Below are 14628 nucleotides of genomic sequence, written 5' to 3'. Positions count from 1 at the left end.
CAGAAGAGAGAGACGACCAGGGACTCATGGCTGAGTGGTACGCAGTTCAGTCTTTATGCATGTGGAACGTAGCACAATCTAAGCTATCTCTAATCACAATCTTGTCCTTATATATCCTGACGTGGAAGAGGCAGGTCCAAAGAGGATGTACGTAGGATAGGGGGTGGGGAGAAGGAAAAAGCATGCAAAACAGTGAGGATTAAACCAATGCCCTGGAGGCAGGGTAGTGCTTAGTCAACAGTGGTTATGTAAATAGAATACAGTGTTAAGCAGGGGGGATTAAACCAATGAAACAGAAGGAGTCTTAGAAGCAGAATTTAGAAGCATACCAACATTGGACCAATTGACATTCCCACCAGCAGTGTAGGAGGGTTCCTTTTGTTGGTATGCTTCTAGTTCTACTTCTGGGATCTAGTTCTGCTTCTGTTACATTGCTTGACATTGTGGTCTATTTACATGGTCTTTTCTGTTACATTGGTTTGGTTTCACTCTCCCCCGCTGGGAGATTTGGTTTAGCCCTTGCTAGTTTTCACGCTTCTCTCTTCTCCCCGCCCCCTACCCTACGTACTTTCTGGGTTCCTGCGGCTGCTGCTGGAGGAGAAAGATGGAGGACGACATGGTGTGTTGATGGTGTGTGATTAGATTAGACTAGTTTTTGAATTGTTGCTCCTGAATAAAGAACTACAGCTTCTCTGCTCAGCCGTGTGATCACAAGTCCCTGTCTACCATGTCAAAGCTAGCCTGGCCTACTGGCAACCCGAACTCTGATGACATATGGCACCCACGTGGGACCTGACCTGCACACAGATAAGTGAAGTCAATTTGGCTACCTATCTACTATGGCTGCTTTTCTGCCTGTGAAGAGGTTTCCAAAGGCCTCTTCCCTTTCTACATGAGACTTTTTTTCTGTTTCTCAAACATTTCTCTCTGGGCCACACACTGCTTTCTGCCTGCCGCCCACCCCCAGAAACCGGTGGTGCGGGGCATTGGGCGCGGGCTCCCTCCACACTGCTCGGCCACTGGGAGCAGGGCAGCAGGCATGGTGGGCAGGGCTGCAGCCTATTCTGGCCACCACCCCGGGGCACCTCAGCCCGCGCCTTCTGCATGGCCAGTCCACCCGCCCACCCTCCTGCTATGAAGTCTGGGCAGATCTCAGACCACCTGGAGATCTCAGGCTCCCTGCCAGGACTGGGCTCCCTGGCCGAGATTCCCAGCTCAGCTCTGAAGGCAGAGGAGCTAGAATACACAGAGATTCGTCCAGAGATTGCAACCTACAATTCCTGGAGCTGAAGTTGTGCAAGAAGCCACTGCCGGACAATGCACCCTTGAACAACTAGATAGTACAGATCTAAATTTGTGTTTAAAATGACATGTCTTTGTAACAAAAGTTTTTCTCCTTGTGTATTTGAAAACCATGTTTATGTGTGTTCAAATATGGGCGGGGTAGATAGCACAATGGTTATGCTAATGATTCTCATGCCTGAGGCTTTTTTTCCCCATGGTTCTCTGTTTACCTTTCCACATTTTATTGTTTAAACTTTAAACAACCTTAAAATCATACTAAAAAAGACTTCCAATTGTAATAGAGTTATAAATTGTGGTAAACTTCTAGCCTGCTACAAGTTAAATTGTAGCTGTCAAGTTCTCTACAGAAAAGCAGAATTCCAGCAGCTGACCTTCCTCATACAACGTTCCACCCCCTGGCATTCTTCCGTGGACATCTGCTTTGGACTGACATTTCTACTGGACTCACTGGCACACCTCTTGGACACTTTGCACAAAACTAGCAGCTTCCCTTTATGCTGCTGGGTTTCTCAAAGACTGACTTCAGCCAGCTGCCTTGGGACTCTAGGCCATACCCTCCCTCCATGCTAGGTAATGCCCACAGAGGCAAAAAACGCCCCCCCTCAGGGCTCCCCTTGGCAGCACACTGGTTCTTGTTGCTCACTTACTTGTTCCTCCATGTTTGCGCCAGTTTCTTTTTTGAAAATGCCTGTACGATATAGGTTTCTGTTCACCCCACACTCCTGATACTATGGTCATTTAGTTAAAAAGAAAAGGGGGAATTGTTGGTATGCTTCTAGTTCTGCTTCTGGGATCTAGTTCTGCTTCTGTTACATTGCTTGACATTGTGGTCTATTTACATAGCCTTTTCTGTTACATTGGTTTGGTCTCACTCTACCCCACCAGGAGATTTGGTTTAGCCTTTGCTAGTTTTCACACTTCTCCCTTCTCCCCGCTCCCTACCCTATGTACTTTCTGGGTTCCTGTGGCTGCTGCTGGAGGAGAAAGATGGAGGACGACATGGTGTGTTGATGGTGTGTGATTAGATTAGACTAGTTTTTGAATCGTTGCTCCTGAATAAAGAAATACAGCTTCTCTGCTCAGCCGTGTGATCCCGAGTCTCTGTCTACCGCTGCGAAGCTAGTCTGGCCTACTGGCACCCCGAACACTGATGACACCTTTGACCCCACAACCTCTCTAGCATTTGCTGCTGTTACCTTTTCTGATGTATGACATTCTCACAGGAGTGAAGTGGCATCTCATTGTTATCTCTGACAACCAAAGATTTAGAGCATTTTTTCATGTGTTTCTTGGCCTCTTGGATCTCTTCTGTGGTGAATATTCTGTCTATGTCCTCTCCTTATTTCTGGATGGGATTATTCTCATGCTGTTGAGTTTGCCAAGCTCTTTATATATTTTTGTTATTAACCTCTTGTCTGATGTATGGCATGTAAAGATCTTCTCCCATTCTGTGAGGGGTCTCTTGGTTTGGGTAGTGGTTTCTTTTGCTGTGAAAAAGCTTTTTAATTTGATGTAGTCCCATAGGTTTATACTTGCCTTAGTATTCTTTATAACTGGATTCATTTCATTGAAGATGTCTTTAAAATTTATGTGGAAAAGAGTGCTGCCAATATTTTCCTCTAAATATCTGATAGTTTGTGGTCTAACATCCAAGTCCTTGATCCACTTGGAATTAACTTTTGTGTTTGGTGAAATATAGTGGTTCAGTTTCATTCTTCTGCATATATCAGCCCATTTTTTCCAACACCATTGTTGAAGAGACTCTGCTTTCCCCATTTAGTAGTCTGGGCACCTTTGTTAAAGATTAGATGTCCATAGGTGTGGGGCTTACTTCCAGGCTCTCAATTCTATTCTACTGGTCAGTGTGTCTATTCATGTTCCAGTACCAAGCACTTTTGATGACAATGGCCCTATAATACAATTTGAGATCTGGGAGTGTGATGCCTCCAGTTGTATTCTTTCTTCTCAAGATTGTTCTTTCTTCATTGTTCTTCATTCAAGATTGTTTTGGTAATTCTCGGTCTTTTGTGGTTCCAGATAAACATTTGAAGCATTTGTTCTATTCTCCTAAAAAATGTGGTTGGGATCTTGATGGGGATAGCATTAAATTTGTATATGGCTCTGGGTAGTATATTCATTTTGATGATAATTATTCTAACCCATGAACATGGAATATCTTTCCACTTCTTTATATCTTTTCAATTTCCTTGAGTAGTGACTCATAATTTTCAGTATACAAGTCTTTCACTTCTTTGGTTAGGTTTATTCCTAGATATTTGATAGTTTTTGTTGCTATAGTAAAAGGAATTGATTTCTGGATTTCAACTTCTTCTAACTTAGTGTTTGCATAGAAGAATGCCACTGACTTTTGAACATTAATTTTGTAGCCTAACATCTTACTGTATTCCCTGATGATATCCAAAAGCTTTTTGCTGGATTCTTTAGGTTTTTCTATGTTTACTATCATGTCATCTGCAAATAGGGAGAGTTTGACTTCTTCTCTTCCAATCTGTATCCCTTTAATTCCTTGCTCTTGCCTGATTGCTATGGCAATAACTTCCAACACTATGTTGAGTAGTAATGGTGATAGTGGGCAGCCCTGTCTAATTTCCCCGGATCTGAGGGGAAATGTTTCCAGTTTTTCATTATTGAGTATGATGTTGGCTATAGGTTTGCTATATATAAACTCCACTATCTTCAGGAATTTTCCATCTATTCCCATTTTTTGTAGTGTCTTCAATCTTCTGGAAGGCTTTTAAAAGTAGAGGTATTCTTCTTTGAAGGTTTTGTAAAATTCATTTGTAAAACCATTTGGTCCACCACTTTTATTCTTGGGAAGGTTTTTAATAACTGTTTAAATTTCATTAGCTATAATGGGCCTGTTCATGTTATCTAATTCCTTTTTATTTAATTTTGGAAGTTCGTAGGTATCTAGAAAATCATACATTCCTTCTAGGTTCTCTAGCTTGGTGGCATATAGTTGTTTATAGAAGCCTTGCATGATATGTTGATATCTCCTCTTTCATTTATAATCTGATTTATTTGGGTCTTCTTTTTTTTTGTTTTGTGAGTTTGGCTAAAGGTTTGTTGATTTTGCTCACTTTTTTTGAAGAACCAACATTTACTTTTATTCACCTTTCATATGGTTTTCTTATTTTCAATGTTATTTATTTCTGCCCTAACTTTAGTTATTTCTGTCCTTCTGGTTCCTTTGTTCGTCTTCTTCTTCTAGGTCTTTAAGATGTGCAATCAGGCTATTTATTTGTGCTTTTTCTTGTTTCCTAATGTGTGCTTGTATGACTATGAACTTCCCTCTCAGTACTGGCTTAGCTATGTCCCAAATATTTTGATAGCTTGTGTCTTCATTTTTATTGAACTCTCAAAACATTTTGATATCTTATTTCCTCTTTGACCCAATAGTTCTTAAGTAATGTACTGTTAAGCTTCCACATTTTGGGACTATTACTAATCTTTTGTTGATTGTTAAGTGTTGATTGTCCACTGTGGTCTGAGAAGATGCTTGGAATGATCTCAATGATCTTGAATTTGCTGATGCTATCTTTGTGGCCTAACATATGGTCTGTCCTTGAGAATGACCCATCTGGAGTTGAGTAGAATGTGTATTCCAGTTTCTTGGGATGAATGACTCTGAAAATGTCCAATAGTTCTAGTTTATCTATCTCCTCACTTAGCTCCCTCATGTCTTTATTGATTTTTCTGCCTGGATAATTTGTCAAGTTGAGAGAGTGGGGTGTTGAAGTCCCCTACTATGACTGTTGCTGTTAATATATTGCTGTAGCTGTTTCAGTAGATGTTTGATGTATTTAGATGGCTTCTCATTGGGTGCATAGATGTTAATAATTGTTAAGTTCTCTTGATTGACAGATCCTCTGAGCATTAAGTATCCCTATCTTTTTTAATTTTATTGATTTTAAAGTCTATCATGTCAGATATAAGAATACTGTTCCTGCCCTTTTTTGTGGGCCTGTATGATAGTTTTATATCCTTTCACTTTGAGTCTATGTTTGTCTTGTTTAGTTAGGTGTGTTTCCTGTAGACAGCATATTGTTGGGTTGTGTTTTCTGATCCATATTACTACTCTGTGTTTTAATAGGGGAATTCAGGCCATTGCCATTTATTGATGTCAAAGATTGAATATATTTTAACACCGTTCTTGTAGATTTTTAGATTGTTCTGATATATAGCATATTTATTGTAGTCTGACTGTTTATAGGAGACCTTTCAGAACTTCTTTCAGGGCAGGCTTGGTAATAGTTGATTCTTTCAACTGTTGCTTGTCTGAGAAGGTTTTTATGGCTCTATTTAGTCTGAATTACAGTCTAGCAGGATATAGTAATCTTGGTTGAAAGCCTTTCCCATTGAGCACTTGATAGATATCTTGCCATTCTCTTCTGGCCTGTAGTGTTTGTGTGGAGAAGTCTGCTGCTAATCTTATGGGTTTTCCTCTGTAGGTGACTCTGTTTTTCTCTTGCAGACTTCAGGATCCTTTCTTTATCCTTATTCCTTTCCATTCTAAATATGATGTGTCTTGGTGTCTTTAAGTCTGAGTTAATTCTGTTTGGGACCCTCTGGGCTTCTTGAACCATTATGTCTTTGATGTTGTCTAAACTAGAGAAGTTTTCAGGTATTATGGCCTGGAGAATGCTTTCTTCCTCTCCTTCTCTTTCTTCCTCTGGTAAGCCAATAATGCATATATTGTTTCTTTTGAAGTTATTCCATAGGTCTCTGTTGTTGTTTTCAGTAAGTCCTAATCTTTTTTTGAGATCTCTTACTTCTTTTTTAGTTGTCTCTAATACATCCTTGATCTTGCTAATACTGTCTTCAGCCTCATTGATTCTATTCTCTCTCCCCTCTACTGTTTTCTGGAGTTCATCTATTTTGTTACCTTATTCTGTTACTGTTTTAGCTTGTCCAGCTAGTTGTGTTCTTAGCTCAGCTATTTCAGCTTTAAGTTCTCTAATAACCTTGAGATAATTAGTGTTTTCTTCCAGAGTCTCATCTGTTGTTTCTGCATTTCTGATGACAATTATTTCGAACTCTTTACTCATTCCTGTGATTATTTCCTTAACTAGTGTTTAGATGTTGACCTAATTGTTTTGTGCTTCACCCTTTGGGGGGCTTTTAGCTGGACTCTTGTCCTGGTCTATTTCTCTAATATTTCTTCTTGTTGGTTTAACCATTTTATATAGCATGTTTTGAGGTCCCTCTCTCAGTACTTTTCAAATTACTGATCACCCTGGATTGACTTGTGTGTAAGTAAGGTAATTAAAGAGTTCACAGTTATGAAAATTAACAGTTGTTTCAATATTATTTTAATCCCTGAGTTGGAGCTCAGTGCCTTAACAGCCTCTTTTGTTATTTTTCTTCCCTGTAGGCTATGGGAGCCTGAGGGCTTTTAAACTATAAGTAGGCTTCTTAGCTTAATCAGTGACTCCTGACCAAGAGATAAAACAGGGTGGGGCAGAGATAATCTAGTGGTTATGCAAAGAGACTCTCACAACCCCACTGCTAGGCCATGGAGGTACAGATCTTCTTCTGAGTTTCCTGGTTAGTTGTCTGTTCCCTGGTGTCTGCACAGGGCCTCCTTACCATTGCTTCAGATTCTGAGAGCAGTAGCAATGGAGTCTCACAGTTGCATTTGATGAGTCCTTGAGGAGTCCTCTCCTCCCTTCAGCCATCTTTTTGTTGGTGAAACATTCTGGAGGTGGTGTCTCAAATGGTAAACTGCAGGACTCTTACCAGGCACTTAATCTCTCCCTAGGCTCCTCTCTGTTCATGAGCCACACTGTTTGCACTTACTGGCAATTTGGTGTGTTCCTGAAGTCATTCTAATCTTGTCTTGTTGTGGTCCCAGATAATCTCCTTTGGTATTCCTAGTTGACCTGGAAGAAGAGAGAAGAAAAACACAGCTGCTGCTGCTCCATAGCCACGCCTCAGGAAGTCCCACTACTTCTGGTCAACACATGAATTTTGACAGTAGAGGGTGGGGCTAGAAAAATTCAGTCTATATAGGCAATGAAGCTCTTCAATGTGATCCATGCCATTGTTGAGGACATTTGTCACCATACATTGCACATTGTTGATTAAACAATGTGAGTGAACCCTAATGTTAACTATAGACTTTGAGCAGCCAGGTGGTGTGCACTGGGTTAAGCACACACACAGTGCAGTGCACAAGGATTCAATCCCCTGGTCCCCACCTTCAGGGGGAAAGTTTCATGAGTGCTGAAGCGGGGCTGCAGGTATCTGTCTCTCTATCCCTCTTCTATATATCTTACCCCTTCTCAATTTCTCTCTGTCCCTATCTAATAATAAATAAAATTTTCAAAAAAAAAACAAAAACTATAGACCTTGGATGATAAGATGACAATGTAGGTTTATCAGTTGGAAGGAATGCACCATTCTGTGTGCAGTGCTGATAAGGGAAGGAAGGCGGAGTGTGTGCTGGAACTCCACACTTCCCAGTTTTGCTGTAATCGAAGCCTGTTCTAGAAAAGAAATCGATCATTTTGAAAATTAAAATTCCTCATTTCACCTGGAAGGCAGTTACTCTTCTGTTTGGATATCTGTGACTTTTTAAAAATTTAATTTAATTTAGCTTAGTTTAATTTATTTATAAAATGGAAACACTGATAAGAACATAGGATACGAGGGGCACAATTCCCACCACCAGAACTCTGTATCCCATCCCCTAATAGTTTCCCTATTCTTTATCCCCCATCAGAGTATGGACCCAGGGTCACCATGGGGTGTAGAAGGCAGAAGGTCCAGCTGGATTCTATAATTGCTTCCTCGCTGAAGATGGGCATTGACAGGTCAATCCATACTCCCAGTCTGTCTCTCTTTCCCTAGTGGGGCAGGGCTCTGATGATGCAGAGCTCCAGGACACATTGGTGGGGTTATCTGCCCTAGGAAGTCTGGTTGGCATCACAGTAGCATCTGCAACCTGGTGGCTGAAAAAGAATTACATATGGAGCTATACAAATTGTTGATTAATCATGCACCTAAAGGCTGGAATATTGCAGATGAAGATTTGGGGGTCTCCATTTTGGAACTAGCTAGTAGGCCTATTTTAGGTGTATTCCAAAGGGCCCATGACTTTATTAGTTTTTGCCTGATCCTGGCATCTCATATGCAGGTGGACCCAGGTTATTGTCTGGGGAGATGATGTTATGGCTGGAGAAAGGGCAAGAAAGCTGGGTTAAGGAAGAGTGTAGCTCCCAAATATGGGAAAAGTGTATCGATATTGTTGACTGTAACCCCATAGATTTGATCATTAATAGGAGTGTATATTAACACTATTCCCACCACCAAAGGTCTGTGTGTCCCTCCTTCCTCCAGTGAAGCTGAACATCTACACTCACCCTACACCCAGAACCCAGAGATTTTTACTTTGGTGCCCCACTCCAAACTCAGTCAGATTCTGCTTTGTGTTTCTCATTCTGTTCTTCTTTCTCAACTTCTGTTTATAAGTGGGATCATCCCATACGAAAGAAGTCTGTGACTTCTTTGACTTAATAGGAGTAGTCAAGAAGTTGCAACAGAGGCAACACAGCCCCCAAAGTCCACAGTAAAATATAGTAGTTGGTACATGTGTAACATTTCTCGATTTTCCACATAACACTCTAACCTCCCACCTAGGTCCTCCTCCACCATCATGTGTCAGGACTTGACACACAAAATCCTCTTTTTTGATGGCAGAGTCCTGTTCCATGGAGTAAATACCCCATAATTTCTCTACCCAGTCATCTGCTGATGGGTTTATGCCTATTCTGTTCTTTCTCTACAGTGTGCTTTCTTTAGTGAATATTGTTTATGTCTGTCTTATTCCAGATAAATTTTGCATTTTACTTGTTAGTCTGTTTCACATTTTATAGACTACTTTCAAATCTTTCCTTTTTTTAATTAATAGAAGTTTTATTGAAGACATCCTGTTACAAATATAAAAACCTCTGGTTTGTCAATTTAAAATGCCTTATTATAGTATGCTACTGAGCAAAAAGATATTTCATCATTGGACCTTAAACATTTGAACCATTGTACAAAAACTTTTGTTCTTGTTCTTACATGTAGAACATAATGAGTGGAATTATTATCATTATAATAATAATAATGATTATTATTATTATTTGCCTCTAGGGTTATTGCTGGGGCTCGGTGCCTGGACTACCAAGCCACTGCTCCTGTGACCCTTTTTGAATCTATTTCATTTTTTAAAAAAGATTTTATTTATTTATTAATGAGAAAGATAGGAGGAGAGAGAAAGAACCAGACACCACTCTGGCACATGTGCTGTCGGGAACAGAACTCAGGACCTCATCCTTGAGAGTCCAAAGCTTTATCACTGCGCCACCTCCCAGACCACAAATTTATTTATTTATTTACTTTTTATATAACAGAGAGAAATTGAGAGGGGAGGGGAAGACAGAGAGTGAGAGAGAAAGATAGCTGCAGACCTGCTTCACCACTTGTGAAGAGACCCCTCCTGCAGGTGGGGAGCCAGGGGGCTTGAAACCAGATCCTTGTGCAGGTCCTTGTGCTTTGTACTATGTGCACTTAACCTAGTGCACCACTGCTGCCTCTCCCCCCATAATGAAGTTTTAAAGGAACAAACCATAGTATAAAATAATGAATATTACTACTCAGAGTGGGGGGAAATGAACCAGGATCTTTGTCATAAACAAATGACTTTGTGAAAGTGAACAAAATTTAGTACTCATTGTGATTTCATTTTGACTGGTTAAATTAAATGCCTAGAAACTATAACTCATATAGTTATAGTGTGAGTAACAGTCACATGAGTGACATTCACAGCTTTCAGTTAATTGACTCCTGTTTTCCACTTGCTCTTTTCCCATCCTGAGTTCCCTCAGACAAGTTCAGTGTTTCTTAGCACCTTGATGCCTAAAGACTAGGACCTGAAGCAGCAGCCTAAGTGACAACTCTGAGTCAGAAAAACAAAACCGCCAGCGCTATCAGACTTACGGAATGAAAGTCTGCTTTAGTAAGACACTCTCAGCTTCATGCTGAATCTGAAACTTAGTGCTCCCATTTGCAACTATTTTTCTTTCTACAGTGTTCTATGAGAATTTACTGTTCATTTTTAGATGCTATTTTAATATATAGATATAGATATAGATATATATCCAACTGCAGCTACTTCTGTACAGGGGGGGTTCTTTACTTCCTGAAACTGTAGCTTGTTATAGATGGGAAGCTGTTTACAGAAACTTCTCAGATCAGGAAAACAACTGGAAGAACAACAACTGTTAATCTCTATCAGTGTAGCAATATGGAGAGAATAAAGATTTCAAGATTCTCTGATCCGAATAGAAATATTGGACTTACTACAGAATCTGCAGGTGATCTCAGAGAAGAAAACTTAAGATTTCTGAACACATTTTCTGTACACAAATTAGTATTCAAGAATGTAACTCAGTCTAGATATCCAACGTTGTTTTTGGCCTCTGTGAAACAGAGAACCCAATCTCAGCAATAAGTTTTCTTTAAAAACTACCGACTAGTAACTTACTAATTATAAATTGTATTTGCTTTAGAAATAGTTTATTCTGAGTTTACTGGTAGACAAAACATTTTGTTTTATCACCTCTAAAGGATTTCTTTCTCTTAGTGTTATCTTAGCATTTTGAGACTAGTAGAATAGGTACCCCTTCTTTTAATTAACAGGACTTAAATTTTAGCATGAAATTATAGATATGTGCAAATATATATAGCCATATATATGTATATATATCACCTATATATACAAACAAAACACTTCTTACATGTGTAATATGCTCCCTCTCACACTCTGCGGTAAAACCAGTCTGTCTTCCTCACCATTATCCACATCCTCCCCACAAGAGGAAGACTGTCTCCTTTTCTTCTAACTTAAACCACATCATTGTCACAGACCAACTTTGGAGACAATGACTACACAAATGGGATCTTCCAAGCCTCTCTGTAACCACCGGGTACCTTTGATGAAATACTCTTTGTCTTTTCTCTTTTTATTTATTTTTATTTTTTTGCCCAATAACTTATTGGGAGTGATTTTCAGAAGATGTTCAGCTATGCATTTTTATATACTACATCATCCTGTCCAACTGCTGGCAATGCACATTAAAATAATTAGCTGGCAGAATATTTGACCTAGCTAAACCTAGAGATCTTTTAAATATATGTTAATCCAGTGCCTGGAACTTAAGACCTTTGCTATTGCTGCTACCACTGAACAAAAGGACTCTGACTTTCTGAAAAAGAAACTGTCTGATCAGTGTCTGGGGAATATGGATCCACCTGCCAATGTCCATGTCCAGAGAAGAAGCAATTACAGAAGCCAGAACTCTGCACTGCACCCCAGAAAGAATTTTGGTTCATACTCCCAGAGGGAAGTAAGCCAGAGGGCTCTGTACCTTCATTACATCAGGACCCAAAGTGTTTGTCACCAGGAATCTTGTTTTTATACCATCAGTAAAAGGGAAGCAAATCTGGAAAAAACCAGAGGCAGCCAGACAGGGCTTCACTTATCTAAGAGAGAAGAGAGAAACAGGAAAGACACTTGGAAGTAATAAATAAATGTAGGGCTAAACTAGAAAGTGAAATCAGGACCATTGAAAAACAAATGGGGGTCATAGACAGAAGTTAAAAATAAGAACAGAAGGGGAAAACACAAAGCAGAACTTGGACTGCAGTTGGTGTATTGCACCAAAGTCAAGGACTCTGGGTGAGGTAGGGGTAGTGTTCGGGTCCTGGAATATGATGGCAGAGAAGGACCTTGGAGGGGGGAACTAGATTGTTATGTGGAAAACTGAGAAACGTTACACATGTATTTTACTGTTGATTGTAAACCATTAATGCCCCAATAAAGGATAAAAAAGAAAGTCAAAAATGATTTTTGTTATGCCAAAAGGAATTTTTTTCAAATATTTTTGTTCATAATTTTCTTTATTCTGCCATGCCCTTTAAAATGCTAGGAATCTTTCATGCATGTGCAGAAAAACTATCAATTTTCTTGTTTATGTTGTTCAAAGTAACGCGATTATCCAAGCAAATAAATAAATAAAATAAAATTTATACTTGGTTCTTCTTTTAAAAAAAGAAGAAAATGGGAAAAAATATATCCATAGGTCTAGGTAGTTAAAGAATCAGCCTGTACCAGTGACCTTGGGAGAACCACTGCCATTTCCAGTAGAAGGAATGGAGTACAGAACTCTGGTTGGTGGGAACTGTATAGAACTCTGCCCATATTATCTTAAAATTTTGTAAATTAATATTAAATCACTAATAAAAAAGAAACTCTGCCTAAAATGCTAAGTCACATTTAGGCTTCTCTCTGGTTGTATAGAGAAAGGAGAGAGGGAGAGGGAGAGGGAGAGGGAGAGGGAGAGGGAGAGGGAGAGGGAGAGGGAGAGGGAGAGGGAGAGGGAGAGGGAGAGGGAGAGGGAGAGGGAGAGGGAGAGGGAGAGGGAGAGAGAGAATGAGAACGTGGTGTTTGGTGATGCGCCTCTAAGTTTCATGAGCTGTAATCAAAGACGGCCATGTTTCCTCTCTCATGGGGCCCCTCCTTTAGTGCACCTGCAGGGAAGAGGATCCCTGAGTAATCTTCCCCAGTCTAGTCTGCAATGGTGAGCCCCTTGGCTCTGCTCTGGGTCTTGACGATGAACACTCGTACCAAATTCCCGCTGGGCAGCAAGAGATCACTCTTTTATTTTTTCCCTTATAACATTTCCAAAAATTAGCCTCTTGTTATAGATTTTTATGATATTAAAGAAATTTCAACTGCCTGGAGGAAGAAGAAGAGGAAAGTAAGGAAGGACATTAGGAAGTAGTAATAGGTATAGGTGTGAGTTGGAAAGGAAGAGAAGGCAGGACCATAGGGGGAAAATGGGCAAATATATACGAATATAGACACATAGTTGTAGAAGTTGAAATATGCAACTACAGTAGCTTCCAATGCAGGGAATGAGGACACAGAACTCTGGTGGTGGGAACGGTGCAGAATTATGGCCCTGTCATCTTATAATTTTGTAAATCAATGTTAAATCACTAATAAAATAAAAAAAATCAACTGATCATGTCTGAATGAACATTAAATCTTACAGGAAAATAAAATACGTGTCTTCCTTTATCCCTGTGTCCGCCATACCCACCATTCAGTGTGATTTCTGAACTCATCAAAGTAGAAATGAATAAAGAAGTGGACAGATGGATGAAGAAAATAAGGGAGAGGAAAAACCAAAGCAAAAACCAACCAACCAACAAAAAAAGCAACAGCAACTTTGAAGAGCGAGATTGCGCAACCCTGCCACCTGGGGGCGATGTGGAGGGCGCCGGGGCAGCACCAAGGTTGGCTTCCTTGCAGAAAGGGCTTCTCATGGACTTGACCGCTGACAACCCCTTAAAGCGAAACAGGTCGGCTACCGCGCTGAGCGCCCGAAACCCGCGCGGGAGCCAGGGGGCCGATGGCAGCACCAGGGGGCCGCAGGTGAACGGTGCCAGCTGCGGCCTCCCGCCCCCGCAGCTCCGGGGCTGCGCCATGCCCGGCGGCGCGGAGACGCTGGACCTGCCGATGTGGCAGGGACACTCCCACCTGTCCCGGGATGGGGGTCGCCAAAGGTTAGTGGCCCAGGAGCCCTTGGGGCGCCAGGACTGGGGTGGGCGAGGGTCCTTCCATCCCGCAGCCCCTTCTCGGGGACCTCGATGCCCCTAACCCTGCGGCGGGGTTTCTTCCCAGAAAAGCCTCGCCCAGGTTCGCGCTAGCTCAGGTCCGCTCCGCCGCCTCTGGTCTCCGCCGGGCTGGTCGCAGACGCGTGGAGCAGGTTCGTCGCTCACCAGGCGCGCAGCTCAGCTCTGCGCGGGGCGGGAGGCAGCGACCGCGGGCTGGGCGGGAACGCGGGGCCACGCACAGCTGCGCACCCCTGGGCGCTGCCTCCCGCCTCGCGGGCCGCTGATGCCCACGCCCAGGTCTGCGCGCCCCTCGGGGCTGGTCGGGGAGGTGAAAGCCGGAGGGGCCGCCTGCAAGAGCTTACACCTGGAGGAGGGGGGATTTCCTGGCCATGCTGAAGTGCGTGCTTGTACCTGTGAGCTGGGTGCCTGTTGTGAATGCTGAGACCTCGGGAAAGTGTTTTTATTTTAAACAATTTTATTAGTGATGTCTTCTTCTTCTAGCGTTTGCCCTTCTTCCGTAGCCAGTCAAAAGCGTCAGGTTGAGCCTGATGTCAAGTTTCGAGACCTCCTTTGATTCTGGAGAGGTGGCAGTCATTAGTGATGTAATAATGGTTAACAAGATTGTAAGATAAC

The 14628-nt window shown here is 41.6% G+C and overlaps 1 protein-coding gene across 5 annotated transcripts in view; it reads left to right on the top strand.

Annotated features, from left to right (window-relative positions):
• Positions 1-13662: 13662 nt before the first annotated feature.
• The window catches only part of MCOLN2 (mucolipin TRP cation channel 2), a 75637-nt gene continuing 74671 nt past the window's right edge, over positions 13663-14628 (top strand). For 4 of the 5 annotated variants that reach the window (XM_060202262.1, XM_060202263.1, XM_060202261.1 and 1 more), the window contains exon 1: positions 13663-13944. In XM_060202262.1, the coding sequence (XP_060058245.1) occupies positions 13703-13944 (242 nt within the window). In that variant the 5' untranslated portion in view covers positions 13663-13702. The remainder of the gene's footprint in view (positions 13945-14628) is intronic. The other variant, XM_060202264.1, reaches the window with a different exon arrangement.

This window comes from Erinaceus europaeus, chromosome 11 (genome assembly GCF_950295315.1).
Source record: "Erinaceus europaeus chromosome 11, mEriEur2.1, whole genome shotgun sequence".
Lineage (NCBI taxonomy): Eukaryota > Metazoa > Chordata > Mammalia > Eulipotyphla > Erinaceidae > Erinaceus > Erinaceus europaeus.
The sequence above is the reverse complement of the archived record's forward strand: the minus strand, read 5'-3'. Positions and strand labels throughout refer to the sequence as shown.